The sequence below is a fragment of the Sorex araneus genome, chromosome 3 (genome assembly GCF_027595985.1).
Source record: "Sorex araneus isolate mSorAra2 chromosome 3, mSorAra2.pri, whole genome shotgun sequence".
Classification (NCBI taxonomy): Eukaryota; Metazoa; Chordata; class Mammalia; order Eulipotyphla; family Soricidae; genus Sorex; species Sorex araneus.
This window is the reverse complement of record NC_073304.1, coordinates 217,414,260-217,441,778: the sequence shown is the minus strand read 5'-3', so window position 1 is coordinate 217,441,778 and position 27,519 is coordinate 217,414,260. Positions and strand designations below refer to the sequence as shown.

The 27,519-nt window shown below is 58.5% G+C and overlaps 1 protein-coding gene and 1 non-coding gene across 5 annotated transcripts; both read left to right on the top strand.

The window, feature by feature from the left end:
* The first annotated feature begins 205 nt into the window (after positions 1–205).
* MED24 (mediator complex subunit 24) lies at positions 206–27,141 on the top strand. Of its 4 annotated transcripts, none has more exons than XM_055131914.1 (27): positions 206–221; positions 1,296–1,461; positions 1,543–1,625; positions 12,828–12,866; positions 13,155–13,228; positions 13,526–13,758; positions 13,894–13,950; positions 15,214–15,325; positions 15,410–15,560; positions 15,699–15,812; positions 16,176–16,223; positions 16,596–16,678; positions 16,854–16,940; positions 17,292–17,403; positions 17,705–17,847; positions 19,303–19,340; positions 19,825–19,907; positions 20,363–20,541; positions 20,630–20,729; positions 21,618–21,793; positions 24,121–24,385; positions 24,532–24,713; positions 25,119–25,209; positions 25,368–25,467; positions 26,292–26,372; positions 26,504–26,652; positions 26,745–27,141. In XM_055131914.1, the coding sequence occupies exons 2-27, from the start codon at positions 1,332–1,334 to the stop codon at positions 26,859–26,861; spliced, it is 3,027 nt and encodes a 1,008-aa protein (XP_054987889.1). In that variant the 5' UTR covers positions 206–221; positions 1,296–1,331; the 3' UTR covers positions 26,862–27,141. The 4 variants fall into 4 exon arrangements, with proteins under 4 accessions (XP_054987889.1, XP_004608799.1, XP_054987891.1 ...); XM_055131916.1 differs by lacking the exon at positions 206–221 and adding an exon at positions 861–905; XM_055131915.1 differs by lacking the exon at positions 206–221 and adding an exon at positions 888–905 and having other exon boundaries at positions 1,108–1,461.
* On the top strand, positions 19,658–19,760 carry LOC129404106 (small nucleolar RNA SNORD124). Its single transcript, XR_008629695.1, has one exon. It is a non-coding gene; the product is annotated as a small nucleolar RNA SNORD124 (small nucleolar RNA).
* Positions 27,142–27,519: the final 378 nt, after the last annotated feature.

The following is a 27,519-nucleotide window of genomic DNA, read 5'->3' as shown; positions in this document are numbered from 1 at the left end:
ACTAGGTCACATTTACTCATCACATCTTTGGCCTCTTTGGCTAGGATCATTTCTCAGAGTTTCTTTGTTTCTATTTTTCTTTTTTTGTTTGTTTGTTTTTGGGCCACATCCAGGGATGTTCAGGGATTACTCCTGGCTCTTCACTCCAGGGATCACTCCTGACAGTGCTCGGGGAACCATATGAGATGCTGGAATCAAATGACGGGTGGGCCGTCCGCAAAGTAAGCGCCTTTATCCGCTGTACTATCCATCTGGCCGCTCCCTGTATCTAAAAGCCTTAACCTCAGTTTCCTCCTCCCTGCTCCCTGTAGTCAAGCAGTATGCAAGGTAATCATGGGGAGGGGGAGGGTGGATAGAGAGGACAAGGTTTCTCACGGATGGAGAAGCCTCAATGTCACTACTGGAGCACAGGTGGAGATGAGGATTTACGACAAAACAAACAAACAAACAAACAAACAAACAAAAAGCTAGGAAAGAGAAAGAACCAGATTGCTAGCCATACGTATGCCACACCCCTGCAGTGCTCGCTGGCTAGCAGGCTGTGAAAGGGTGTTGGAATAGGATTGAAATGCCCGGTTGACAGTGATGTCATTGGGCGTGGCCTGGAGGCGAGAGGCCTTTCACGACCCTCATCACCACCAGCTCGGCCTCAGGAGTTTCGTGATGCGCTTGTGTCTTTCTCCATTTCTCCCTAAAGGAGGAAACAGCGTGGGTCCACTGGCTTAGTCCATTAGCTCCTCGCGAGCCTAATGCTAAAGAACTACAATTCCCAGAAGACACCCCGGTGAAACCTGGTTCTTCTTGCATTCCTATTGGCTTGTGCGTTTTGCTCCTAGCCAATAGAAAATTAGCTCTTTGATGAGTGCCAAGATGGCGGTACCTAGGCGCTAGAGCTAGGTTGTCCGGTACGCTTACATTTGGGGGAGATGGGGAGGATGGAATGAAAACAGGAATTATGGTTTTAGGGTTGGGAAAGGTGGAGAAAAGGGCAAGTGGGGATTTGGGGGAGTAGTGACTGAGGGATGCTACCCGTAACTAGTCAATTGGAACTGGCTTAACTCCTGACTACTCGCTTTGCATCCATCCCTTTTTGACACCCTCTTTCAGTGCTCTGGTTCCAGGAAGGGGGTTCGGAAGGACGGAACCTGACAGGGTCCCTGCCTTACCCGCGTCTCTAGCTCCTCTTCCTCGCTAGTCTTCCCGTGTTTCCTCCGTGCCAGTCCATTCTGCCCGCCCCCCTCCTCTTCCTCGGAATCGCCTTTCCCCTCGTCTCGCAAGATTTCCCCCACCTCTAGACTGACAGCCCCGGGCCCCGCCTCGTCCGTGAAATCATGAAGGTGGTGAATCTGAAGCAAGCAATTCTGCAAGCCTGGAAGGAGCGATGGAGCGACTACCAGTGGGCCATCAACATGAAGAAATTCTTCCCTAAAGGCGCCACCTGGGATATTCTCAACCTCGCAGGTCTCAAGTGGAGGAAGGAGGGGCGGGAGGGGGCGCCCAGAGAAGTGGCAACCACTCAATCCTCCTGTGTTCCCCTTGCAGAAGCACTCCTGGAGCAGGCTATGATCGGACCTTCCCCCAACCCTCTCATCCTGTCCTACCTGAAGTATGCCATTAGCTCCCAGGTAAACTGCTCACCTTCTCCAGGGCATGAGGGTCGGAGGTCCAAGATTGGGGCTGCCCTTGGCACCTTACACTTCCTAGGTGAATTGATTGAACACATGATTTCTTTGTTTTTGTTTTTTTTGGTTTTTTTGGGTCACACCTGGCGATGCACAGGGGTTACTCCTGGCTCTACACTCAGGAATCACCCCTGGTGATGCTCAGTGGACCATATGGGATGCTGGGAATTGAACCTGGGTCGGACGAGTGCAAGGCAAACGTCCTACCCGCTGTGCTATTGCTCCAGCTCCAAACACATGACTTCTTTGAACCTCAGGTTTGTCACGAGAATGGTAATACTTAGTGGTTGTGGCGAATGTTCACATTCACGTTACCCATTCACGTTCACCAGTGCTGTGTGCTGGATCCTGCCGCAGGCTCGTCCTGAGAGCAAGGCCTGGTCTCAGCCGGCGTGTCGTGGAGGTGGCAGTGACTGGGCACGGACTGGGTTTAGGATTTGGTTTTGGAGTGCCCTATGGGGGCAGCAGCAGATCCAGGGGGAGCAAACTGGGTGGGTGGTGCTCAAACTGAGGCTCGAATGTGGTGGAGGAGGAGTTCTCGAGGCTCATCAATGATTGTGCTCAAGGGCAGAGCGACAGCACAGTGGGTAGGGCATTTGCCTTGCATGTGGCCAGCCTGAGTTCAATCTCTGGCATCTCATATGGTCCCCCAAGCATTGCCAGGTGTAACTCCTGAGTGTAGAGCCAGGAGTAACCCCTGAGCATCATATAGATAAATATGATGTGTGTGACCCCAAAAAAAGCAAAAAAAAAAAAAGATTGTGCTCAAAGCAGAAAGAAAAGGAAGTGTAAAGTTTAAGATGTAAAATCCACGTGATGTTGTCAGAATTGGAAATGATTTGGTCTGGTGAGAGCTCTAGTCTTGGGCTCAGGTGCCTTTTTATTTTTATTTATTTTTTTTGTTTTTGTTTTTTGGGTCACACCCGGCGATGCACAGGGGTCACTCCTGGCTCATGCACTCAGGAACCACTCCTGGCGGTGCTCAGGGAACCATATGGGATGCTGGGATTCGAACCCGGGTCGGCCGCGTGCAAGGCAAACACCCTACTCGCTGGGCTATTGCTCCAGTCCCTCAGGTGCCTTTTTAATTTTTTTTTTTTTCTTTTTGGGTCACACCTGGCGATGCACAGGGGTTACTCCTGGCTCTGCACTCAGGAATTACCCCTGGCCGTGCTCAGGGGACCATATGGGATGCTGGGATTTGAACCCGGGTTGGCCGCGTGCAAGGCAAACGCCCTACCTGCTGTGCTATCTCTCCAGCCCCGCCTTTTTAATTTTTAATCACCAAGTCAAGCCAGGAGTAGCCCCTGGGCACCGTGGGGTATGCCCCTCAACACCCCCCCCCCAGTTGTGACTCCAGAGTTTTTGTTAATACCCTTCTATATATTTATCACTGGTTTTTTTTTTTTGTTTTTTTTTTTGCCTTTTTGGGTCACACCTAGCAATGCACAGATGTTGCTCCTGGCTCTGCACTCAGGAATTACTCCTGAGCTCGGGGGACCATATGGGATGCCGGGGATCGAACCTGGGTCAGCCGCATGCAAGGCAAAGGCCCTCCCTGCTGGACTATCGCTCCGGCCCTCTATGCTTATCAACTTTAGACATTCAAATGGAGAATTTATTTTGTTTTATTTTGTTTTGTTCTCCCACCACACCCAGCTGTGCTCAGGGCTTTCACTCCTGGCAGGGCTTGGGGGACCATACACAGTGCGAGGGATCAAACTGGGGTCAGCTGTGTGCAAGGCAAGCACCTTAATTCCTGTACTATCTGTCCCTAAGACACCTGGTTTCCATGCACCCAACCCTAGTTCCATCCAGGCACCACATTCCCCCACCCAGGACCATAGGGTGTAGACCTGGAGTCAGTCCCCTTAGCACCTTTGGGTATGGCCCTGGTGGTCTTAGTACTTCAGGCCCAGGTAGTACTTTTCAGCCTCAGGCCCTCAGCAATAAACTGCCAGCCTGGTTGCCCAGGAGTTTCCAGGAGTATACTATGGGCCATCTGAGCACTGCTTGGGAGTGCCCCTCCCCCGCAAAATAAAGCAGAGTCAGAGAGTTCAATGGGCTGAATGCAGATTTGGCATGCAGGAAGCTCAAGTTCTATCCCTGGTACCACCTGGTCCCCTGAGCACCGGTAGGAGTAACCCCCAAGCACTGAGGAGAGAGTAGCCCCCTAAGCACCCAAGCCTCACCCCCAAATACCTTTTTGCACACCTCTGTAATATTTGACTGACAGAAGACAGCTGACTTCTGCTTCTGTTTTCAGCTGCTGTGATGGGCTAGTTTGGTTGAGGTATATAAAGAAAATCTGGCCTTATACATTAGCTATTTCAGTTAGAGGACTGGAAATACAGTATAGCGGGTAGCCATACCTGGGTCCCATCCCCAGCATATGGTCCTTCAAGCCCACCAGGAGTGACTCTTGAGCACAGAGCCAGGAGTAAGCCCTGAGCTCTGCCTAGTATGGCACAAAAACAAAACATTTTATTTTTTTTTCTTTTGGGTCACACCCAGCGATGCTCAGGGGTTCCTCCTGGCTCTGAACTCAGGAATTACTCATGGTGCTTGGGGGATCATATGGGATGCTAGGGATTGAACCGGGTTGGCCACATGCTAGGCAAGTACCCGCTGTACTATCGCTTAGACCCCTGTTACCTGTTTTTTGTTCCTTTGGTTTTGGGTCACACCTGGTGATATTTAGGGACTACTCCCAGCTCAGTGCCTGGGAGTTGCTCCTAGCAGTGCTCAGGGGCCCATGTGGTGCTGGGGATCAAACCTGGATCTGGGCCTTGTGTTTTTTTTTTTTTCTTTTTGGGTCACATCTGGAGATGCACATGGGTTACTCCTGGCTCATGCACTCAGGAATCACTCCTGGCGGTACTCAGGGGACCATATGGGATGCTGGGAATCGAACCCAGGTCGACCGTGTGCAAGGCAAACGCCCTACTTGCTCTGCTATTGCTCCAGCCCCATTTTTTTTTTTTTATTTTGTTTTTGTTTTTCTAGGATCTGGGCCTTATGCATGTGAAGCATGTACTCAGCCCATTGAGCTACCCCTTTGAGCCCAAGGGAGGAATACATTATTATCATTATTGTTCTTCTTATTTTTTTGTCATATCTGTGGCTCTCAGGGGCTATTCCTGGTTCTGTGTTCAAGAGTGATTCCTGCACATATGCTGCCAGAGCCTATGTGCTGCTTGTGTCCATGTGGCCGAGCACATGTGGTGCCTGAGCACGTGTGTCGCCCATATCTCTCCTCTTGAGATGTGTACTTTCACACTTTCCTATCTAATGCTGGGATGTGTGTAGGGCTCTCTCTGCCCTTGGAGAAATCCACGCTCTCTTGAGCACATTACTCTACTCTCTTCCACTTTCTCTCCCTCCTTCCCCTTCCTAAAACCTCCAAATAAAATCTGTTTTTTTTTCTTTTTGGTTCACACCCGGCGATGCTCAGGGGTTACTCCTGACTCTGCACTCAGGAATCACTCCTGGCGGTACTCAGGGGACCATATGGGATGCTGGGAATCGAACCCAGGTCGGCCGTGTGCAAGGCAATCTGCTGTGCTATCACTCCAGCCCCCCCTGCTGTCAGTTTTGACCAGAGCTTTGTAAACTTTCTACTTTTTAAAAACTCAAAAACAATTTATTTTTGATGACAACACTGTGGTTCACCCAGTTGCTCACAATACAGTTGTTTCAGGCATTCAGTGTTCCAGCACCAATCCCACCACCTGGGTGCCCTTCCCTCCTCCGGTGTCCCTGGTTTTCTATCTACTACCTCACCCCTTTCAGGCACAAACAAATTTACTTCATATTGTTTGTTACAATGCAAAGGCAAATGGAATTATCAAAATTTAGATCAGTTTAAGTGTCCGTTTGTGGTAATTGCTCTATCTCACAGCGATGGTTCTAAAGTCTTGTCTGAGGGTCTGTGTGTTGCTAGCTGCGTCTTCTGCATTGCTGTTCAGGCTCACTGAGCTTGTTGGTCTTTTTTTTGTTTTTGTGTTTTTTTTTTTTTCTTTTTGGGTCATACCCGGTGATGCACAGGGGTTCCTCCTGGCTCTGCACTCAGGAATTACCCCTGGCGGTGCTCAGGGGATCATATGGGATCCTGGGAGTCGAACCCGGGTTGGCCGAGTGCAAGGCAAACGCCCTACCTGCTGTGCTATTGCTCCAGCCCCTAAGCTTGCTGGTCTTTATGCAGCTTTCCCCTCAGATGTGCTATGGTCCTGCGGGGCTGAGGGTTTTATGAAATTTGGAGGAGTTGTGGTTGCGCCGCCCAGGAGCTATAGATCTGGAACAATTTGGCTTGGCAGTTTGATGAGATTCAATCCCCGGAGCCGGGCCGTTTCTTTGTCAGAGGGTGTTGTTTTGGCTTCGGGCTGCTGTGCCTTCAGACAGGAAGGGGAATGCGAGAGCCAGAGTTACAGTGAGTAGGTACCGTGTTTACCGTGTTTATATCCAGCCTACCTGAGTCGATCCTCAGCATCCATATGGTTCCCTGAGCATCACCAGGAGTAATTCCTGAGCACTGTCAGGTGTGCCCCTCTGGAAAAAGGAAAAAAAAAAAGGCGATCTACCTGCCCTCTTTCCCAGAAGCCCCGGAGTCCTCAGCTGGACCTGCCTACCTGGAAAGACTTGGTGGTATCAGGTTCTTTCAGAGACGTTCCCTGGACCATCTCTCTGCCGGCAAGATGAGTGGTGTGGGCCACTCTTTTTACTTACTTGTCACCCTTTTGCCCTAGAAATGCAACGTGTGGCGCTACCAGGAATCTCAGCTTCATGAGGCAGTTTTGGCTTTTTTTTTCCTTTTTGTTGTTGTTTGCTTTTGGGCCTCACTTGGCCGTGCTCAGGGCTTTACTCCTGGCTCTGTTTCAGGGATCGTTCCTGGTGGGGCTCAAGGGACCTTATGTGGTGCCAGGGCTGAGACTGGCGCCTGCCACATGCAAGGCAAGAGCATCAGCCTCTGTGCTCTCTCTCTGCCTTCAGCCCTCGGAGCTCTCTCCAGCCCGTGCTATTGATCTTGAACTCCTTTTTCTGTCTTTGCCTTTAGAAATGTTTAACTGTTGCCAACATTTTTCACAGTCCCTTCCTGTTCAGTTATAGGACCCCAAATGGTATGATGACCCGCAGTTTCAGAAGCATGGGTTTAAACTTTGCCCCCAGTGATACAAAGTATCTTCATAGTATCTACTTTCTGTTTTCTTTTTCTTTATTCATTGTAATTTTTGGCCACATCCTGCAGTGCCCTAAGAAGAAAATGAAAACCTGACCTCTAAGAGGGCCAGGATAAAAGCACTGCCAGGAGTGATCCCTGAGCCCAGAGTGGGGAGTAAGTCCTCAGCACCCTGGGTGTGGCCCAGTACAGCCCAAACCATTTTGATCCCTGGTGCCACATAGGGTCCCCCTGAGCTCCACCAGAAATGACCCCCTAGCATCGAGGAAGGCGTATGCCCTGAGCATCACTGGCTGTGGCCCAAACCTTCCTCTCATACCTCCCCCATCCCCAAATAGGATTTTTGTTTGGGGGGGAACCACCCCCAAGCAGTGCTCAAGGTGTCTGGCTCTGTGCTAAGGGATTGTGCCTCCTTCCTGGTGGGCTCTCGGGGATTGAACCCAGGTTATCAGTGTGCCAGGGCAGTGTCCCACCCACTGTTCTGTTGCTCCGGCCCAGGAAGAATCTTGAGCTGTGTCTGGCAGAGCAGGCAAGAGGGGGTGAGATGCCTGACTAGAGTCAAGAAACGAAGGCAGGGAAAGGCCTCCGGGACTTGGTTGGTTCTGTTTGAACCCCGGGCCTCACGCACGGTGGTCCGCACTTGCCGGACCTACCGTGCCGTCACTGCATCCGCAGAGGCAAGAGGCCCTTCCATCTCATGCAGCACAAGCTGCGGGTGCTCGGGAGAGGGCGTGGGGGTGCGGGAGAGCCGCAGGCACTCTGGCCGCCGACGGTCCCCCAGCCCTCGCGGGGATAGGCGCACGGAGACTGGCATAGGTTAGATCCCACCGTGAAAAACACTTCAGCACGTGGAAGGTATTTTTAGGTCTCTGGAGTAGCGGCGCTCCCCTGGTCTAGCAAACATTCACGGAGCGGAATTCTGCTCGGGGAATCGCGGGTGCACTTTGCACCGGCGCCTCCCCTCGCAGCACGCCGAGCCGGGGCGTCTCGTCTCGTGTGGGAGTGTGGGGGGCAGGTTCCAGTGAGAAGGGCCGGCTCCCCCTCCAGGTCGGCATCCAGCAGGATGCCGTTTCCCTGCCAAGCGCTTGCTATGGGGACATCAGTTATAAATAAACAAACACTTGCCTGGAACGCTCTGGTCATCCTGCCCCGGCAGGCGCCCAACTCTCTGATGGCCGCTGTCAGGCCCTCGCTGGGGTCTCTGCGGCACGTCCCGCGGAGAGGGCACGGCGCGCGGCCGCCGATTGTGTACTTAAGTCCTCTGTGTGTTTGGCTCCCGTGTCTCCCAGACACGGGTTAAAGACGACGGCACAGAGAGTGGTCTGTTCACACGGTGGAGGACTCGAGCAGGGAAGGCCCGAACGGCTGTGCCTGTGAAATGCGCCAGGAAGGGCGTGGGGCCGGCTCTGCTGTTTGAAAGCTTTGAACATTGCCTTTCCGCTAGTGACGACAGCCCCGGAGGCAGGTGATTATCCTGAGTTCTGCCTTGGCCTTCTGGTTCGGATTGTTTGCCCAGAGGCGGCCCCAAACAGTGGTAGGGGCGGAACCCCGGGCCGCCTCTTGCACACACAGCATTAGTTCCAAGTCATTCAACTGTCTCTGGCCCCTGTTTTGGTATATTTTTGCCACTGAATTTTGTGTATGCTCTTTAACAATTTTCTATATTTAATCTTTTTATCAGCCATATATATATATATATTTTTGCTCTTTTGGGTCACACGTGGCAATGCACAGGGGTTACTCCTGGCTCCGCACTCAGGAATTACTCCTGGTGGTGCTCAGGGGACCATATGGGATGCTGGGAATCGAACCCGGGTCGGTCACGTCCAAGGCAAACGCCTTACCTGCTGTGCTAACTCCAGCCCCAGTTTTTTATTTTTATTTATTTATTTATTTATTTATTTATTTTTTGCTTTTTGGGTCACACCTGGCGATGCACAGGGGTTACTCCTGGCTCTGCACTCAGGAATTACCCCTGGCCGTGCTCAGGGGACCATATGGGATGCTGGGATTTGAACCCGGGTCGGCCGCGTGCAAGGCAAACGCCCTACCCGCTGTGCTATATCTCCAGCACCAGTTTTTAATTTTTTTGGCCACACCTGGTGATGCTCAGGGGCTACTCCTTCTCTGAACTCAGGAATCACTCATATGAGATGAGAATTGAATCTGGTTCGGCCATGTGCAAGGCAGGTGCTCTACCTACCGTCGCTCTGGCCCCTGTTTTTTATGTTTATACTTTTTGACAGTCTTCCCAGCAGTGCTCGGGGGGCCAAGGGCTCTGCTAATGACACTCTTCCTGGCACTGTCAGGCCTAATGGGTGCCCTGCCCAGGTGGAGAGGTGCCCCTGGGGCCACTAGGCCCACACAGGCAGAGCTGGAGCGACAGGCAGTGCTGGGGATCAAACTGAGGACCTGCCTATCTCCTTGGCCCTAGAATTTTGTGTGTGTGGTGCTGGAAATCAAAACCAGGGCCTCACACATGCAAAGCAAGTGCTGTACCAGTGGGGCCAGAGAGATGGTATAGTGGCTAAGGCTCTTGTCTTGCGTGCAGCCAGCCTGGGTTTGACACTCTGTATGGTCCTCTGAGCACTGCCTGGAGTGATTGTTAGCGTACAGAGCCAGGAGTAAGCCCTGACCACTGCCAGGTGTGGCTCAAAAACTAAAACAAATATCATTGAACCTACATCATGGACCCTGGAATTTTTTATTTGTATTTTTTTGGGGGGGAGTTGGAGTACCCTGACAATGCTGTTTCTACACCTGGCATATTGATTACTGGGGGGTGGGGGTGGGCAAGGGGATGTCACTCCAAAAAGAAAAAAAAAAGAAGAAAAGCTTCTTATGTGTGGTTCAACTAGAACAGTGTTCTGGACCTTTTTTCCAACTGTGGCCCCTTCTGACCTTCTTTCCTTCCTGTTCCCCCTCTTGTCCTACCAGCCAACCCCCTGGTCTCATGCCATGGCCCTCCCGTTTATGCAGTTTTCACCTCTGGCCCCCTTGGAATTTCCTGAGGGCATGGGGGGCATGGGGGCCCAACAGCCCTCGAGATGCAAATGTTATTCTTAATTTTTTTTTTTTTCAGTTTTTTGAGTCACACCTGGTGATGCTCAGAGGCTACTCTTGGCTCTGCACTCAGGAATTACTCCTGGCAGAACCCAGGGCACCCTATGGGATACCAGGGATTGAACTCAGGGTGGCCACGTGCAAGACAAGTGCCTTACCCACAGTACGATCTCTCCAGCCCCCTAAATTCTTACCACACACTTTGTGTGTCTGTGTGTGTGTGTGTGTGTGTGTATGTGTGTGTGTCTGTGTCTGTGTAAGACTCTACCTTTTTTGTTTGGTTGTTTTTGGTTTTGGGCCATACCTGGTGATGCTCAAGGCTTACTCCTTGCTTTGTGCTCAGGGATCACTCCTGGTGGACCGTATGGGATGTCCAGGATCGAACCTGGATTGGCTGCATGCAAGGCAAGCGCCTGACCTGCTGTACTAGCCATGTGCTTTGGTCTTGAAACTACTTTCCGAGGAACCTTTAGAACAGTGGGTCAATGGAACATTCTACACTAATAGAGATAATCTATATTTTTGCCAGTATGTCTCTGCTGTATCTCCACCGCTGCCGTGGCTACATGTGTTTTTGGGCCTTGAGAGGTGGCTTGAGTGATGAACAGAGAGTTTAGCTGTGTCTAATGTTCATGTCAATTTATCAGTCACCTGTGGCTGGCAGCTTCCCTAGTGTTTAGGGCAGCCTTGGCGTCTAATTTGGGAAATGCCGGTCTAAGAGTGTGTTTTCACATATTCATTCTGTGGACGTTACTGGCAGGTTCATGGTAGTCACTGAGAAAAGTGCTCCTGACTTCAGGGGTGCCATGAGCACCCCTTGTGCAGTGAGATGTGAAGAACTTCCGTGGTGTGCGTGATGATAGTATAGTGGGTAGGGCACTGTCCTGGCGCGTGGCCAGCCCTGTTCACTCAGCACCCCATATGGTCCCCTGAGCCTGCCAGGACTGATCCCTGAGCACAGATCCAGGGAGGGGTAAGCTCTGAGCACCGCAGGGTGTGGCCCCACCCTCCCTCTTGCCCTCCCGCCTCCCCCCAAAGGGAATTCCTTGGTACCCAGAGGAAGAATTTTAGCTTTGGCAGGGAGGTTGGGCTGCTGGGGAGAACATGAGCCTATGTTGCGGAGAAGTGCTGAGTCAGAGTGTAGGCAGTGGGGTCCAGGGCCTGTTTCGGGGTGCGGGCGCCGCCACCTCCTCGGTGCCTGCCCGTCCCCGTGAACTCCCTCGTGACAGGAGGGGGAGTGCAATAGCCTGAGCGCATGTGCCAGCCGGTGCTCACCCATACCCAAGAGCCATGTGGGGGCGCTCCCGGGTGACATGTGGGCATGGAACCTGGTGCCTTTGCGTGAACAACAAGGTCATCTTTTGGGGGTCTGGGTTGAGGGCAGTGGGGACAATAGTACTTCTCCACTACCCCCTGCCTTTCTATAATATTTAGCCAGCTTGGTATTTGGGAGCTGCTCCGACTGGCTGTGTGCTCGAGGGGACACGCAGTGCTGGGGGCCCACCCAGTCTCCTGCATGCAGAGCCTGCACCGGGGGACTCTCTCTGGCTCGATATATGTCTGTCTCTCTTTTTTACTTTTTTTTTTCCTTTTTCTTTTTGTTTGTTTTTGGGTCACTTCCAGTGATGCTCAGGGGTTACTTCTGGCTCTGTACTCAGGAGTCATTCCTGGCAGTGCTCAGGTGGCCATATGGAATGCCAGGAACCGAATCCCAGGTCAACCGCGTGCAAGGCAAGCACCCCACCTGCTGCACTGTCGCTCTGGCCCCTGTTTTTTATGTTTATACTTTTTGACAGTCTTCCCAGCAGTGCTCGGGGGGCCAAGGGCTCTGCTAACGATACTCTTCCTGGCACTGTCAGGCCTAATGGCTACCCTGCCCAGGTGGAGAGGTGCCCCTGGGGCCACCAGGCCCACACAGGCAGAGCTGGAGCGACAGGCAGTGCTGGGGATCAAATTGAGGACCTGCCTGTCTCTTTGGCCCTAGACTTTTGTGCGTGTGGTGCTGGAAATCAAAACCAGGGCCTCACACTTGCAAGTGCTGTATCAGAGAGATGGTACAGTGGCTAAGGCCCTTGCCTTGCGTGCAGCCAGCCTGGGTTTGATATCCAGTACTCTGGATAGTCACCAGGAGTAATTGTGTTTTTTTTTTTTTTTTTTTTTTTTACGGGGGGAAGGGTGGTCACACCTGGTGATGCACAGGGGTTACTCCTGGCTCATGCACTCAGGAATTACTCCTGGTCATGCTCAGGGGACCATATGGGATGCTGGGAATCGAACCCGGGTCAGCTGCGTGGAAGGCAAACGCCCTACCCGCTGTGCTATCGCTCCAGCCCCAGGAGTGATTGTTGAGTGCAGAGCCAGGAGTAGGTCCTGAGCACCACAAGTAAGACAAGTCCCGTTGGACTACATCGTGGGCCCTGGAGTTTCTTTATTGGGGGGTTTTCTACTCCAGCAATGCTGTTTCTACTCCTGCCACTTTGCTCAGAGGAGAATCCCTCTGAGAGGTGCTTAGCACTTGGGGGCTGTGTGGTGCCGGTGATCGAACGCAGGGCGTCTGCATGTAAAGCCTGCACCAAACCCATGGAACTTTTCTCTGGCCCAGTGCCTGCCTTTCATTTTTGCAATAAAATTGGGGGCGTTTCCCAGGCAGTGCTTAGGAGGCCTGGCGGCAGCTCCAATAATTCTCAGTTGTCTGGGCTGGGGGTTTGGTGCCAGGCCCAGTGGCTGTGGGGCTGGGGGTCACTGGAGAATGCCGTGTGGCTGAGGGGGCCACGTGCAGGGCACCCATCACGCTGTGTAACCTGAATGGCTTGGAGGGGCAGAGCTGCAGCTCCCCTCGGGCCGGTGCTGCTTCCCCGATGCCCTGGGACTCTGCCCAACCGTTCTGTTCTCTTTCTTCCCTGCAGATGGTGTCCTGCTCCTCGGTGCTCACAGCTATCAGCAAGGTATGGGCAGAGCCGCTGCAGAATGGGGCAGGGGGTGGCAGAGATCTGGCCATGCCAGGACCCCCCCCCACACACACACACAGCCACCTGTCTCAGCCACCATGCAGGCCTGATGCTCTTGTGCTGGTTCTGGTGGAGATGGTGGGGGTGGGGACCCTGGGCAGGGGGTGCAGCAGTGAGGAGCCCGTCAGCATCCCCTCCTGGACCAGGCTGGAACCGGAGCTGGGAGGGAGGGCAGGCAGGAGGCTGCCCGGCCGGCCCGCAGACCCTCTGCCCTTCCTCCCGCAGTTTGACGACTTCTCTCGGGACCTGTGTGTCCAGGCGCTGCTGGACATCTGGGACATGTTTTGTGACCGACTGAGGTAACACAGGGCTGAGGGGCCCCAGCCTCCCAGCGAGAGCTCAGTGAGTGGCACCCAGGCAGACAGACAGACAGACAGACAGACAGACAGACCAGCCCTGGGGCTCTCCCCTCGCTGCTCCAGCCCATGTGCTCCCAGGCGCTCCCCTCCCGGCATTTCCTGCTTGCTCCTTCCCTAGGGGCGAGCCTGCTCCATCCCCTGCCTGCCAGAACTGGGCCCAGCCCTCTGGGAAGTAGGGCGGGTGGGTCCCCGCTCTCAAGCTGGGGCGCCAAGGCCCACCTCGCTTCTTCCCTGCAGCTGTCATGGCAAAGCCGAGGAGTGCGTGGGGCTCTGCCGGGCCCTCCTTAGCGCCCTCCACTGGCTGCTGCGCTGCACTGCAGCCTCTGCCGAGCGGCTCCGGGAGGGCCTGGAAGGCGGCTCGCCGGCGGCGGGGGAGAAGCTGCTCACCATGTGCCTGCAGCGCCTGGAGAAGACCCTCAACAGCACCAAGAACCGGGCCCTGCTGCACATCGCCAAGCTGGAGGAGGCCTGTATGTGCCCTGGCTCCCCCGAGCCGCCGCCCCCACGGCCCCTTCTTGACTTGCGAGGGGAGAGGCAGGGTGCCAGCCCACTTCCTTCCAGGAGGAGCCGAAATCATCCCCCTTCCTTTTTTTTCTCCCCATAAGCATTGCATACATCCCAGGGACTTGGGCTGGGTGGCGCCCGAGCCAGTCAACCAACAGGTATTTACTGAGCATTACTGGGTGCGCAGCACTGCGCCCAGGTGCTGGGGTGGGGGTGGGGGGCTGCCCGAGGAGCATGTGGCAGGGTCCCTGCCCCCCTCCCCGCCCAGCAGGCAGGCTGGTTAGTGGGGCACAGGCCTGGTGTGTCACGCACCCGGACTGGAGGAGCAGACACAACAAGCGCGCCAGCCACCCGGGCGTCTGTCTCCATGGTAACCCAGGCCCGAGCACCGAGACTCCGGGGCCCGAGTGTCACCTGACTGTCCCTTTGAGTGTGGAGATGTCTGCTGTCGGCCCATTGTGCCTGCGTCCTGGGGACCCAAGTACAGATGTTCAGTCTCGGAACCCTACCCCCGCCTAGTGGGGGATAGATAACCTTTCTGGACAAGGCCCTGGGGTGGGGGGCCTCAGGCCGGTCAGAAGTGACACCCTGCTCAGGGCCCTTACTCTGCCTCGCAGGGCCGTGGGGGTCTAGTGGTTGCACAGGGGGCCCCATGGACGTTCTGTTGGCCTATGAAAAGTCCAGAAAGATGATCCCGAAGTAAATAACGGGCTCTATGGAGAGGTTTTGCATAATTTGAATGCAGAACCAATGTTGCAGGGCTGAGGGAAGGATGAACATTTGAATCCATCTCTGTAGATCTCGGGGCTGGGGGAGTGTTAGGCAGGCAGTATGTCCCCCGCTACACCGTGTTGGGATCAGCGGCCTCTAATTAAGCTGTGTGACACAGCCCGGGCATGCAGGTGTTTCCGAGAACTCGGTCAGCCGGACCAGTTCGGTCGGCTCTTAAAGGTGGTGGGCCTTGAACGAGATGTGAAGGGCAGCGAGACTCTGTGGGGTGAGGGCCTTGGGCCCGGCTCTGGGCAGAGGGGAGCAGTGCAGGCAAAGGCCCAGGCACAGCGCTGGGCGCGGCAGGGGCGGCTGTGGACGGGACCCGGCCCGAGGGAGCCGGATGCCCTCCTTGCTCAGCGCTGCACTCCAGCAGCCTCTGGGGCCCCAGGCTGCTGCCAGTGGGTGGACTTCAGCTCTGGCGGCAGCTGTGAGTGTCCCCCGATACCAGGCATCAGGGAAGAGTGCCCGGGGCCCTTTGCGCCCACCCCTGCTGGAAACAGTGCATGCTGCCCTCCGGCCCTGCCTCTCCCGCCCGGACTCGCCTCCCTGTGTGGCCTCACGGCCCCGGGCTGGCCGGCGGTGGAGCCTGGGGCCGGCCTCTGCTTCTCTCTGCCGCTCGTCATCTCGTCGGCTGTCCTTCTCTCCCCCAGCCTCCTGGACCGCCATCGAGCATTCGCTCCTGAAGCTCGGGGACACCCTGGCCAGCCTCAGCAGCCCCCAGCTCCGGAGCCAGGCGGAACGCTGCGGCACCCTCATCAGGAGGTACCCGGCGCCCAGCGGGGGGCGGGGGGGGGAGAGGCCCAGCATGCGGGCCGCCCCTGAGGCCCCGTGTGCCTCTGCCCGCAGCATCCCCACCATGCTGTCCGTGCGCTCCCCGCCGCTGCACAAGACCAGCTTCCCCACTGTGCACGCCGTCGTGCTGCTCGAGGGCACCATGAACCTGACGGGCGAGATGCAGCCCCTGGTGGAGCAGCTGATGATGGTGAAGCGCATGCAGGTGGGGGGGCCGCACGGACAGGGGGGCTCCGGGGGCTCCTCCTCTGGCTTCCCGGGCAGGGGGCTCCAGGTCTGACCCCTTCACCCTGAGTCCCCCACCCTGGGGACCCTCACGCCTCTCCCTGGGGTCTCCCTCCAGCATATCCCCACCCCACTCTTTGTCCTGGAGATCTGGAAAGCCTGCTTCGTGGGGCTGATTGAGTCTCCAGAGGGCACGGAGGAGCTCAAGTGGACGGCGTTCACCTTCCTCAAGGTACTGGCCTGCGAGACCCCGTCTCCCCTGCCCGCTGGCCCAGCACTCATGGCCCTGCTGCTCTGCTCTCGCTACCCTCAGCCTGGTCTCTGCCGCCCTGGGCTTGGCGGGGCCGTTGGCTCCATTGTCTACCGAGGGCAGGGGAGCCGGGGAGCCGGGGATGGAGGCTCATGGCGTTCCCTGGGTCCTGCAGCAGGAGGGACCTCCACCGTGCTGGCTCCACGCACGGATGCTGGGGCCTGACAGTTGCCCAGTGGGTTCGGAGCATTTGCCTGGCTCCTGTCTGCCCAGCACAGGGGGCCCGGGGGGAGGGGGCAGAGAGAAGAGACTCAATTTCCTATTGTCCCCCTACCTCTCCTGTAGATCCCCCAGGTTTTGGTGAAGTTGAAGAAGTATTGTCATGGGGACAAGGTGAGCTGTGGACCCCTCGTCTCCCCCTGAAGGAAAGAGCCCCGGGGGCCATGTGCAAGGGTGTGGGCTGGGCCGGAAGCACCCGGCACTCTCTGTCCATCTGGGGGGGCGCATACCTGGTGAAGCACCTGCACGTCTCTCTGTCCGTCCCGGTGGCACGTGCCATGTCAGAAGCACCCACACATCTGTCCATCTGTCTGTGTGTCCAGCCCCGTCTTGGAGCGAGGCGAGGTTCACCAGGAGGCCAGGGTGTCCGAGACCGTCAGGGCTGGTGGCCCTGCAGGGCGTGGCGTGGAGTCCCTCAGGCCTGTGACCCAGGCCGGGGCATCGGGGAGGCCTGGCTGCCAGCCGGTGGCTGTCGGCTCTTTGCAGGACTTCACCGAAGATGTCAACTGTGCTTTTGAGTTCCTGCTGAAGCTCACCCCGTTGCTGGACAAAGCTGACCATCGCTGCAAGTACGTCCCTTCCCCACTGTGTCTGAGGCCTCTTCGGGCCCTTCCCAGCTCACCCTTTGGGGACAGTGTCCGGGTGCCTCACCCTGGCAGGGCTGGGGCAGCGGCCTGAGTGGTCTCTGAGGGTTCTTGGCCCCCCTGCGCTGTGCCCAGTGTCTTCGTCCTCGTCCCCTCACAGCTGTGACTGCACCAACTTCCTGCTACAGGAGTGCAGCAAGCAGGGGCTGCTGTCCGAGGCCAGCGTGGCCAACCTCATGGCCAAGCGGTGAGTGTCCAGTTTCTCAGGCTGTCTCTTCCTGTCCTGGGCTGCTTGGAGCCCCCCTAACTGAGCGTTGGGCGGCCAGGCCTCCCGGGAGCCAGGGACCCCGATTCCCCTGCCTGGGCCGTGCAGCTTCCAGGCCCCCTGTGAGCGGAACCCCGAGCCCGCGGCTGGCTTCCCTCTGCCCTGCGGGGGGCATGGCGCACCCAGGTGTGAGGACTTAGGGCGAAGTCAGAGCAACCAGGACAGGGACATCTGCCCCGTGGCCCTGTATGCGTGCCCTCCCCGGCTTCCTGTTGGGGGAGGGGAGGTCAGTGTTGGGAACTCGTCTCTCTCCCTCTTGGCCGGTGCCCACAGCACAGCTGACCGCGAGCAGGCGCCTCACCTGAAATCAGGGGAAAACGCCAACATCCAGCCGAACCCGGGACTGATCCTCCGGGCGGAGCCCACTGTCACCAACATCCTCAAGGTGAGGTCCGCCGCCGGCCACCCGCTGCCCACTGCCCACCCTCGCTGCTGAGCCGCTCACCCCTGTGGCTGCATGGGAAGGGGACGGTGTGGCAGCGAGACGTGTTGGAAGCCAAGGTCAGCAGCGGGCCTGTGGGGGGCTGGAGAAGGGGACCCCCGCTGGCCACAGAGCTTGGAGCCTCTAGAGACTCCCAGATGCAGAGAGAGATGTGCATGGACGCACAGGCGTGGGGACGGGCGGGGACGCTGGCCGGACCGAGGGGCTGCAGCTTATCGGGGCCGGCTTTCCCGTGCCGTCCCAGACGATGGACGCGGACCACTCCAAGTCCCCGGAGGGGCTGCTGGGCGTCCTGGGCCACATGCTGTCTGGGAAGAGCCTGGACTTGTTGCTGGCTGCTGCCGCCGCCACTGGGAAGCTCAAGTCGTTCGCCCGGAAATTCATCAAGTAAGTGAGGCCCGAGGCCCTGAGCAGATGGGCCCGGCCCTCCAGATTGGCGTGAGCCCAGGGCAGTGCCCACCGTTAGGCCCAGCCCTGGCCCAGGAAGGGCTTTGTAAGTGGTGCTTGAACCTGGGGGCACTCCTGGGGGCTTGTCGCCAACCAGGGGCCCAGGGGGTGCTGGGGTTGGTGCTGGGGCCCCCCAGCGCCTCCCAGCAGTGCTGGGGATGGGGCCAGGGCCAGTGCCTCACCCCTGTACTATCTCCTTAGCCCTTGAACTCTTTTCTGTTTTTCTCATTTCTCTGGGGTGAGAGGAGGGGCTTGGTGGGTGACAAGGCGGTGAGCAGTGGGTGTGAAAGGACCCCGCGTGTGCTGCGTTCCTCCACTCTCGGGCCCTGCACGGTTTCGGTTGATTTGGGGTTTGATATGAGAACATCGTTCCTTTGAGCCGTTCGCTGGCTTTGCAGATCTTTGAGAAAGAGAATTCGGGAGCCGGAGCAGTAGTATAGCGGGCAGGCAGCTGAGTCGCCTTCCATCCCTGACCCCACCTAGGGTCCCCCAAGCCCTGCCAGCAGCGATCCCTGAGCACAGAGCCAGGAGAAAGCCCTGAGCACAGCCAGGTGTGACCTAAGTCCTCCCTCCCACCCCCGCAAAAAGGCATTAGGGCTGGAGATAGTACAGGGGTTAAGGCGCGTACTTACCTCACAGGTGGTTTGGTCCCCGACACCAGAAATTTCCCCAGGCTCCATCAGGAGTGACCCCTGAGCACTACTGGGTATAGAATTTTTCTTTATTTATTTTTTGTGGGGGTAAGGGGAACCCCCCCCCCAGTAACTCGAGGCTGCTCCCAGCTCTGTCCTGGTGGTGCCTGGGGAGCCATGTGGTGCTGGGGGTCAGATCTGGGCCTCCTGCATGCAGAATCCATACTTGGCCCTGTGATCCATCTCTGCAGCCCAAAAGAAAAATTCGTGTTTGTTTTTTTTTTTCTTTTTGGGTCACACCCGGTGATGCACAGGGGTTACTCCTGACTCTGCACTTCTGCACTCAAGAATTACTCCTGGTGGTGCTCAGGGGACCATATGGGATGCAGGGAATCGAACCTGGGTCGGCCGCGTGCAAGGCAAACGCCCTACCCACTGTGCTATGGCTCCAGCCCCAGAAAAATTTGGGTTTTTTTGTTAAACTGGCGGGGCAAGGGGAGAGAGAAGCTAGAGTGATAGTACAGCAGGTCGGGCATTTTGCCTTGCAAGTGGCTGGCCAGGTTTGATCCACGACACCCCAAATGGTCTCCCGGAGCCCCTCCAGAAGTGAGCCCTGAGCACAGAACCAGGAGTGAACACAGCCAGTGTGGCCCCAGACAAAATCAAAGCGAGCACTAGAGGGCACTGTCCGTGTCGGTCACCAGACTTGGGACAGCTCCCGGCCCCAGCCCCCACAGCCGCTATGTCTCCTTCCCTTTCCTAGCCTGAATGAGTTCACGACGCACGGCAGTGAAGAAGGCGGTAAGTCAGCTCGCGGGGGCCGGGGTGGGCCACATGGAGGACTTTGACCTGTGCCCGGGGAGGCTGGTCCTCTCCAGAGCACAGACCGAGGCTTCCGGGGGACCTGGAGAGAGGCTCGGACTGGGGAAATGTTCTGCCTTTCCGTGTGACTGGGGGCTCGGGGTTGGGGGTACCCAGTCTGGGTGCTGGGAGGTGAGGGTGGCTAGGCTGGATGCTGGGGGCCGGGGTGCCCAGACTGAGTACTTGGGGACAAGGGTGCCCAGGCTGGATGCTGGGGAACAAGGGTGGCCAGGCTGGGTGCTGGGGTGGGGACACGAGGGTGCCCAGGAAGGGATGATGCTCCTTGAAGACCCAAGAAAAGGATTCTGAGCCTCAGAGCTCTGAAGGAGCCACTTGGTCCCTGACCTTCCTGGAGGCGAAGCCCATGCTCCCTTTCCCGAGCAGCATCTTGGCCCGCCCCAGCATCCACTCTCGCCCCTCACAGTCAAAGCGGCCTCGGTGCGTGCCCTGCTCTTCGACATCTCCTTCCTCATGCTGTGCCACGTGGCCCAGACCTACGGGTCGGAGGTGAGTGAGAGGTAGACGGGTGGGACGCAGGCAGAGGGAAAGGGAAAAAACAGCAGCACCGTCTTGGGGCCGAGAGAAGGCACAGCGGGGAGGGCGCTTGCCTTGCACATGGCCAACCCGATTTTGATCCTGGGTGCCCCATATGGTCCCCCGAGCCCACCAGGAGTGATGCGGAGCACAGAACCAGGAGTAGAATTTTGAGCCATGCCAGGTGTGATGCTCCCCTCCCCCCTCCCCCCAAAACAAACCAGTCCCGTGTCTCATGCCACCCTTGCTGTACCCTGTAATCCTCTGCTGGCTGCCCAGTTCTGGTGGCCCTGGTGCCCACCACAGCGGGCCACTAGGTGGCGGCAGAGCCCCGTCTTCCTCTGATCAGGGTCCCCGGCTTCAGGTCCTGCTGGAGGAGACCAGGGGGCCACCCCTCACTCTGCTGCTGCCTCTCGCCTCCTTTCCAGGTGATTCTGTCCGAGTCGAGCATGGGGGCCGAGGTGCCTTTCTTTGAGACCTGGATGCAGACGTGCATGCCCGAGGAGGGCAAAATCCTGAACCCCGACCACCCCTGCTTCCGGCCCGACTCCACCAAAGTGGAGACTCTGGTGGCCCTGCTCAACAGCTCCTCGGAGATGAAGCTGGTGTCAGTGGGCGGGGCCCTGGCCCCGGGCGGTGGGGGTCCCCACCACCCTCCCGCCTGCTGAGCCCTCTGCTCCCCGCACCCCCCACAGGCAGATGAAGTGGCACGAAGCCTGTCTCAGCATCTCAGCGGCCATCCTGGAGATCCTCAATGCCTGGGAGAATGGGGTGCTGGCCTTCGAGTCCATCCAGGTACCCGCCTCAGGGCCAGGCTTGTTACCTTGGGGGCTTGGGTTTTTTGTTTGTTTTTAATTGGTTTTGGAGCCACCCCTGGAAGTGCTCAGGGAGCACCCCTGGGTGCACAGGAATCACCCCTGTTCATGCTCAGAAAACCATATGGAATCGAACCCAGGCAAGACAAATGTACTACTGCTCTGACCCTATTGTCATTTTTTGTTGTTGTTTTTTGTTTTTTGTTTTTGGGTCACACCCAAAAGTAAGCTCAGGGCGTACTCCTGACTCTGCACTCAGGGATCACTCCTGGTGGGGCTCAGTGGACCAATTGGGGTGCCAGGGATCAAACCAGGGTTGTCAGCATGCAGGGCGAATGCCCCTCCCCCTGTAGTATTGCCCTAGCCCCATCTTTTAAAATATTTTTTATTTTTCATCTTGTTTTGGGGCCACACCTGGCTCTGCACTCAGGAATTACTCCTGATGGGGCTCAGAGGACTATATGGGGTGCTGTGAATCGAACCCGGGTTGCCCACATCCAAGGCAAGTGCCCTTCTCACTGTACTATGGCTCTGGTCCCCCCTTGTCATTTTTCATAAGAACAAGGAGACCCCTGGGGCTGGGCAGATGGTGCGGGGCTCAGGCGCTGGGCGTGCACGCGGGCCCGAGTCTTGTTTGGTCCCAGCACTGTCTGCCCTGAGCAGGAGCCCGGAGTAAGCAGTGAACACGGCCGGGTGGGGGCCAGAGACAGAACCCTGCTCTCGGCACCCATGTTGGGTCTGGACCTGCTGCCCTCCTGCCCAGACCTCCCTGGAGGAGTGAACTCGGGTGGGACGAGGTGCCGGGTGTGGGCGCAGCTGCCCCCAGACTCTGGGTGAGTGGGCCCGGTCGCTCTGTCCCTGTCTCCAGAAAATCACGGATAACATCAAGGGCAAGGTCTGCAGCCTGGCCGTGTGCGCGGTGGCGTGGCTGGTGGCCCACGTGCGGATGCTGGGGCTGGATGAGCGGGAGAAGTCTCTGCAGATGATCCGCCAGCTGGCCGGCCCGCTATACAGCGAGAACACGCTGCAGTTCTACCAGGAGAGGTCAGTGTGCCTGCGCCGGGCCAGGCGCCCCCTCCCCGCCGCCTCCTGCTCCTGCTCCTCCTCCTCCTGCTCCTCCTCCTCCTCCTCCTCTCCTCCTCCTCCTCCTCCTGCTCCTCTTCCTTCTCCTCTTCCTCCTCCTCCTCCTCCTCCTCCTGCTCCTCCTCCTCCCCCTCCTGGTGCTGACTTAGCAACTGCCATTGTGCGCAGGGCAGGGGGGCAGTGCAGGCTCACACAGGTCCCGACCAACTAGGGAAGGGGCATTTGCCCAGCGACAGTGGGCCGCTAAGGAAGCAGCAGTCCTGGCAAAGCCCATTCTACAGACTTGGCCCCAGCCCTTTTACCCAGTGGCCTTTGGTGCTGTTTGCCTGCCCTGACTTGTCCGGACATGGGCAAGTACCAGCCCATCATCTGGGTCGTGGAGCGGGGTCAGAGTGCTGGGGGCAGGCTCTGTGATGTGGGATTCCCAGGTTCGATCCCTAGCACTGCATGGTCCCCTGAGCATTGCCCTTTAAAATAAAAAGGGTGGGACTGGAGCGATAGTACAGCAGTTAGGGCATTTGCCTTGCCCATGGCCAAGCCGGGTTCGATCCCTGAATCCCATATGTTCTCTCAAGCACCGCCAGGAGTAATTCTTGAGTGCAGAGCCAGGAGTAACCCCTGAGCATCGCCGGGTGTGACCCCTCAAAAGGTTAAATACATAAATAAAAGGTGGGGTGTGGTCACTTGCCTTGCATGTGTTTGATCCCCACACCCCATAGAGTCCCCCGAGTCTGTCAGAAGTAGACCCTGAGCACACAGCCAGGAGTAAGTCTTGAGTACCACTGGCTATGGGCCAAAAACAAAATGAAAATGAAAGGGGGCCCTGAGAGATAGGACGAGGATTTATGTGTCTGGTTGGATCCCTGACAGCTTCCTGCCTCCTGAGTGTCTCGGAGGCCGCTGAGCCCTGCAGGGGTGGCCTGGATCATTATGACCCACGGGGCCCAAAGAGCCCCACGTCCTCGGGCCCCTTCAGTGAACTGCCGGCCAGGAGTCCTGAGAGTGGCCTTGGTCCTCCAAGTTTGCTTGGGAGGCCAAAAGGTATCTTGGGGCTGGGGAGACAGCACGGTGGGTAAGGTGCTTGCCATGCACGCGTCCAGGTTCAATCCTTAGTGCCACCAGGAGTGAGCCCTAAACACTGCGGCTGTCGCCCCAAAACAACAAAGCAACAAGTGTGGCTGATGACCTTGCCCAGTGGGTTAAGTACAGGCTTTCTGCATGCAGGCCTGCTGGGCCCAGCCCCCAGCACCATGTAGTCCTCAGAGCTGTTGGCAGAGGTCCTCCAAGCTGGGAGTGGCCCCTGAGCACCGCTGGTCTGGCCTCAGGCCAGAAGTGCAGTAAAGGGAGAGAAGCAAAGCGTCCGGGTGTGGCCCAGCAGCGAGCTCTCGCCCTGCACGTGTGAGGGCCCGAGTAGGTCCCTGGCCACTGGTCTCAGGAAAACGAAAAATGAGAGAGCGAGGGGCCGGAAAGACCCCTGTTGAAGGGCTGGGGCACACCGCCGCCCTGCGGAGCTGCCACAGCTCTGGTCCTGTCAAAACATGGTTTCCTGAGCACTGCTGGGAGTGGCCCCAGCGCCAGAATGAGACTCAGAGGGATGCCTGCCGAGGGGAAGTGGGAAATGTAGCCCAAACCAGTGGCCATGTCTGCGGCCCTGACGGCTGCTCACACTGTCTCCCTCGTCCTCCCCCACCAGCCATGGGCTGACGCTCGGGAGTGGGGCACAGGGGGCTCCCCCTGACTGTTCTCATGCCCATTCATCCGGGACGTCAGCGCTCCCGCCCGCAGGAGAGAATTCCTGGAGATACAGTTACATGTGCGGCTCCGGGCCGGGAAGAGCTCCGTGGGGCAGCCCGGGCCCCTGACCTGGAAGTGGCAGTTGACTTTGGGAGGAGGCCAAGGCTGGGTGGGGACCCCCAGCACTCAGGGGGAAGTGATTGTATGTATTTATGTCAGAGGGTTGGCAGGGCCGGCCTGGGCGTGGAGAAACTTGGAGAGAGAATGTCACCATTTAGCACGAACAACCTCGGGGAACACCCCCCTGCCTCTCCAGACCCCAGGCCAGGAGCCAGTTCTGGGGTCACCCCTTCTCCTGTCCCCTCCTTGAGCAGGGCATGGGGTTTCTCCATCACTGGCGCCCCGGAGGGCAGTGTGGCCTGGGGCTCAGCCTTTCGTGTGTATGTGTGTGTGTGTGTGTGTGTGTGTGTGTGTGTGTGTGTGTGTGTCCATATGTATGCGTGTGTATGTGTGGCCGGGTCCTGGGCTCAGCTGCCCTGTGCGTGTGCCCGCAGGGTGGTGATCATGAGCTCCATCCTGGAGCACATGTGTGCAGATGTGCTGCAGCAGACGGCCACACAGATCAAGTTCCTGTCGCCCGGCATGGACAGCATGCCCTACTGGAACCCGCTGCCCCCGCGGCGGCCTATCCGCGAGGTACTGAGCGGCGTGTTTGCCCGCGTGCTGGAGAAGGGCTGGGTGGACAGCCGCGCCATTCACGTCTTCGACGCCCTGCTGCACATGGGCGGCGCCTACTGGTTCTGCAACAACCTCGTCAAGGTACTGGGCGGGGCTACCCCAGAAGCCCCCTTCGGGAGGTGGGAGAGGGGCGGGGTCAGCCGGGAGAGGGGCGGGATCAGCTGGGAGAGGGGCGGGGTCAACTGGGAGGAGGGCGGGCTCAGCCGTCCTTACCCCCTGCCTCCCAGGAGCTGCTAAAGGAGACCCGCAAGGAGCACACGCTGCGGGCCGTGGAGCTGCTCTTTTCCATCTTCTGCCTGGACATGCCGCAGGTCACCCTGGTCCTGCTGGGCCACATCCTGCCTGGCCTGCTCACGGACTCGGCCAAGTGGAACAGCCTCATGGACCCGCCCGGCACGGCCCTGGCCAAGTAGGCAGCCCCGCGGGTGGGACCCTTGCTCACCCCTTGCTGCCCCCACTCCAGGCCTGCTCTGTATGTGTGTGTGTGCACATGCGCGCGCGCGCGCACGTGTGTGCCCTGGGACCCTCAGTCACCGCCTGCTGCCCCTGCCCCAGGCCTGCTATGTGTGTGTGTACGCATGCGTGCGTGCGTGTGCCCTGGGACCCTCGATTATCCCCTGTTGGCCCTGCCCTAGGCCTGATGTGTGTGTGTATGTGTGTGTGTGTGTGTGTGTGTGTGTGTGTGTGTGTGTGCGCGCGCGCGCGCCCTGGGACCCTTGGTTGCTTCCTGCTGCCCCTGCCCCAGGCCTGCTGTGTGTGTGCACGCGCGCGTGTGCCCTGGGACCCTCGGTCAATCCCTGCTGTCCCGCCCTAGGCTCGCCGTCTGGTGCGCCCTCAGCTCCTACTCCTCCCACAAGGGACAGGCGTCCTCCCGCCAGAAGAAGAGGCACCGCGAGGACATTGAGGTGGGGGCCCTGGGCTGCCCTCTGCCCTGAGGGTCAGGAGACATTTCTGGGCCGAGGCAGAGGGAACTGGCACTCAGACTCAGGGTGGTGCCAGGGGTAAGTGGGCACCCAGGGCTTCAGGGGGCCAAGGGGTAACGAGGACGCCCGCTGCCCTGCAGGACTACACCAGCCTTTTCCCGGTGGACGACGTGCAGCCGTCCAAGCTGATGCGTCTGCTGAGCTCCAATGACGAAGACCCCAACCTCCTGTCCAGCCCCAGTGAGTGGACAGTGCCCAACCCCAGAGGCCGTGAGAAAGGGGCTGCGGGTGTCAGTCCCACGGCCGGCCGGGGCCTCTCTCCAGACCCCCTGCCTGTCCCTCCCCGCCTTAGTCATGCCGGCCTCACTCAGGCTGACTCACGCTGATCTTACCCCATACCCAGGTCCAGAGGGACCTGGGCTCCCCGGCCCCTGACTTCCTGGATGCCCGTGACTTCCCTCTCCTCCCTCCCCAGTTTCCCTGGGCATGCATCCTGTTTCCCGTGTACCACGTTCTCCTGAGCCTGGAGTTCCTTGGAGGCCTTTTGTGGGTGTCGGGGACGAGCCTGTCCTGGCGGGGCCTCAGGACCTTCCCCTCTGAACGCAGATGTTGGGAGGCCTGGGAGCTGGCTCTGGGGCCGAGCATGTGCTGGGCATGCGGGAACCACTTGGTGTCTAGCGGGGAGCTGGGCGGAGCCTCAGCACCGCCCCGTGTGGCCCCGAAGGCAGAATTAGCGTTGTCGGGCGGAGAGAGATGGACAGGCTAGGCTGGGCGCAGGCTTTGCTCGCAGGAGGCTGAGTTTGACTCCTGGTACCACGTGGTCCCCCAGCACTGCCAGGAGTGACCCCCCTGGCCCCCATCCAGCTCTGAGCTGGGCGTGACCCCAAAACCAAAGGAAGGAAGGAGAGACGTTGGGGCGACCCAGTGGTAGAAGGCACACACAGCTGGTGCCTGGGCTGTGCCCAGGAGTGGGTCCCCTCCCACCTCCTGGGGGGTCCCTCTGTGCCGCAGGTGGGCGGGGCCGTCACCGGCACTTGACTCAGTGTCCCCCCCTTGGCCCACAGCTGAGCGACCCATGAACAGCTCCTTGTCGGCCTCGCAGCTGCACACGGTGAACATGCGGGACCCACTGAACCGTGTCCTAGGTGAGCTCCCCCCCCCACACTCCTGCCCCGAGAGAGACCCCTCCACGTGTTGGGGGCTGGGGACTGACTCAGCAGCTCCCTGCCGTCCACCTGCCCGCCTCCGAGCCACTCCCCACTCTGTGCCGGCACAGCCAACCTGTTCCTGCTGCTCTCGTCCACCCTGGGCGCGCGCACGGCCGGCCCGCACACGCAGTTCGCGCGCTGGTTCCTGGAGGAGTGCGTGGAGTGCCTGGAGCAGGGCGGCCGCGGCAGCATCCTGCAGTTCATGCCCTTCACCACGGTGAGTCGGGGGGGGGGGGGGGGAACCCGCCGCCGCCCCCACCCCTGCCCCACACACCCCAACCTGTGTCTCTGTGTGTCTGTCCGCTGCAGGTGTCCGAGCTGGTGAAGGTGTCAGCCATGTCCAGCCCCAAGGTGGTCCTGGCCATCACGGACCTCAGCCTGCCCCTGGGCCGCCAGGTGGCTGCCAAGGCCATTGCTGCCCTCTGAGGGTCTGGGGGAGCCTGGGAGGGGGTCCCAGCCCCTGATCCCTCAGCAGGGAACGCTGAGCCGTCCTTGCTCGGCCGCGTGTCAGAGCCGGGTCAGCATCGCGGGCCTCCCGCGCCTGCCCGCTGCCCACTCGTGGCCTCACCCCCCTTTCTTGCGTGATTTCCCGTGCAGCCCCTCCTGAGGGTCGGGCACCCGGGGCCGGGAGAGATTCTCTATTTTTGTACCGCGGGAGGGAAGCTCCCCTCAGCATAGTTGTGCAAATAAAGAGCCTCGTGCGTCCGGGTCTGTCTCTGTCTTGGGGTGGGTCGGGGGGACCCTCATGCCGGTGATTCTAGGTAGGCCGGATGGTCAGGGCTGGGGCGGAGGCACAGATGCAGTGGTGCGGGGGTGGGAGGGGGTGTCGGGTCTGCAGGCGGGCCAGGCCGGCTGCCTCCCTCCCTGAGCGTGTCCCCAGCCCAGCCCGTAGATCCCCAGTGCCCAGAGCTGTCCCGTGTGGCCGGGCTGCTGGGCCGGGGCCGGGGAGGGGCCCGTGGAGGCGGGGAGGGGGTGTCTCCCCTCCCCGGGAGGGTCTGCTGAGAGGGGGCCGGGGACAAGCAGGCTTGACTGCAAACAGGGAGCGGCCCTGGCTGAGGCTGCCGGGGCGGGCAGGAAGTCCTGT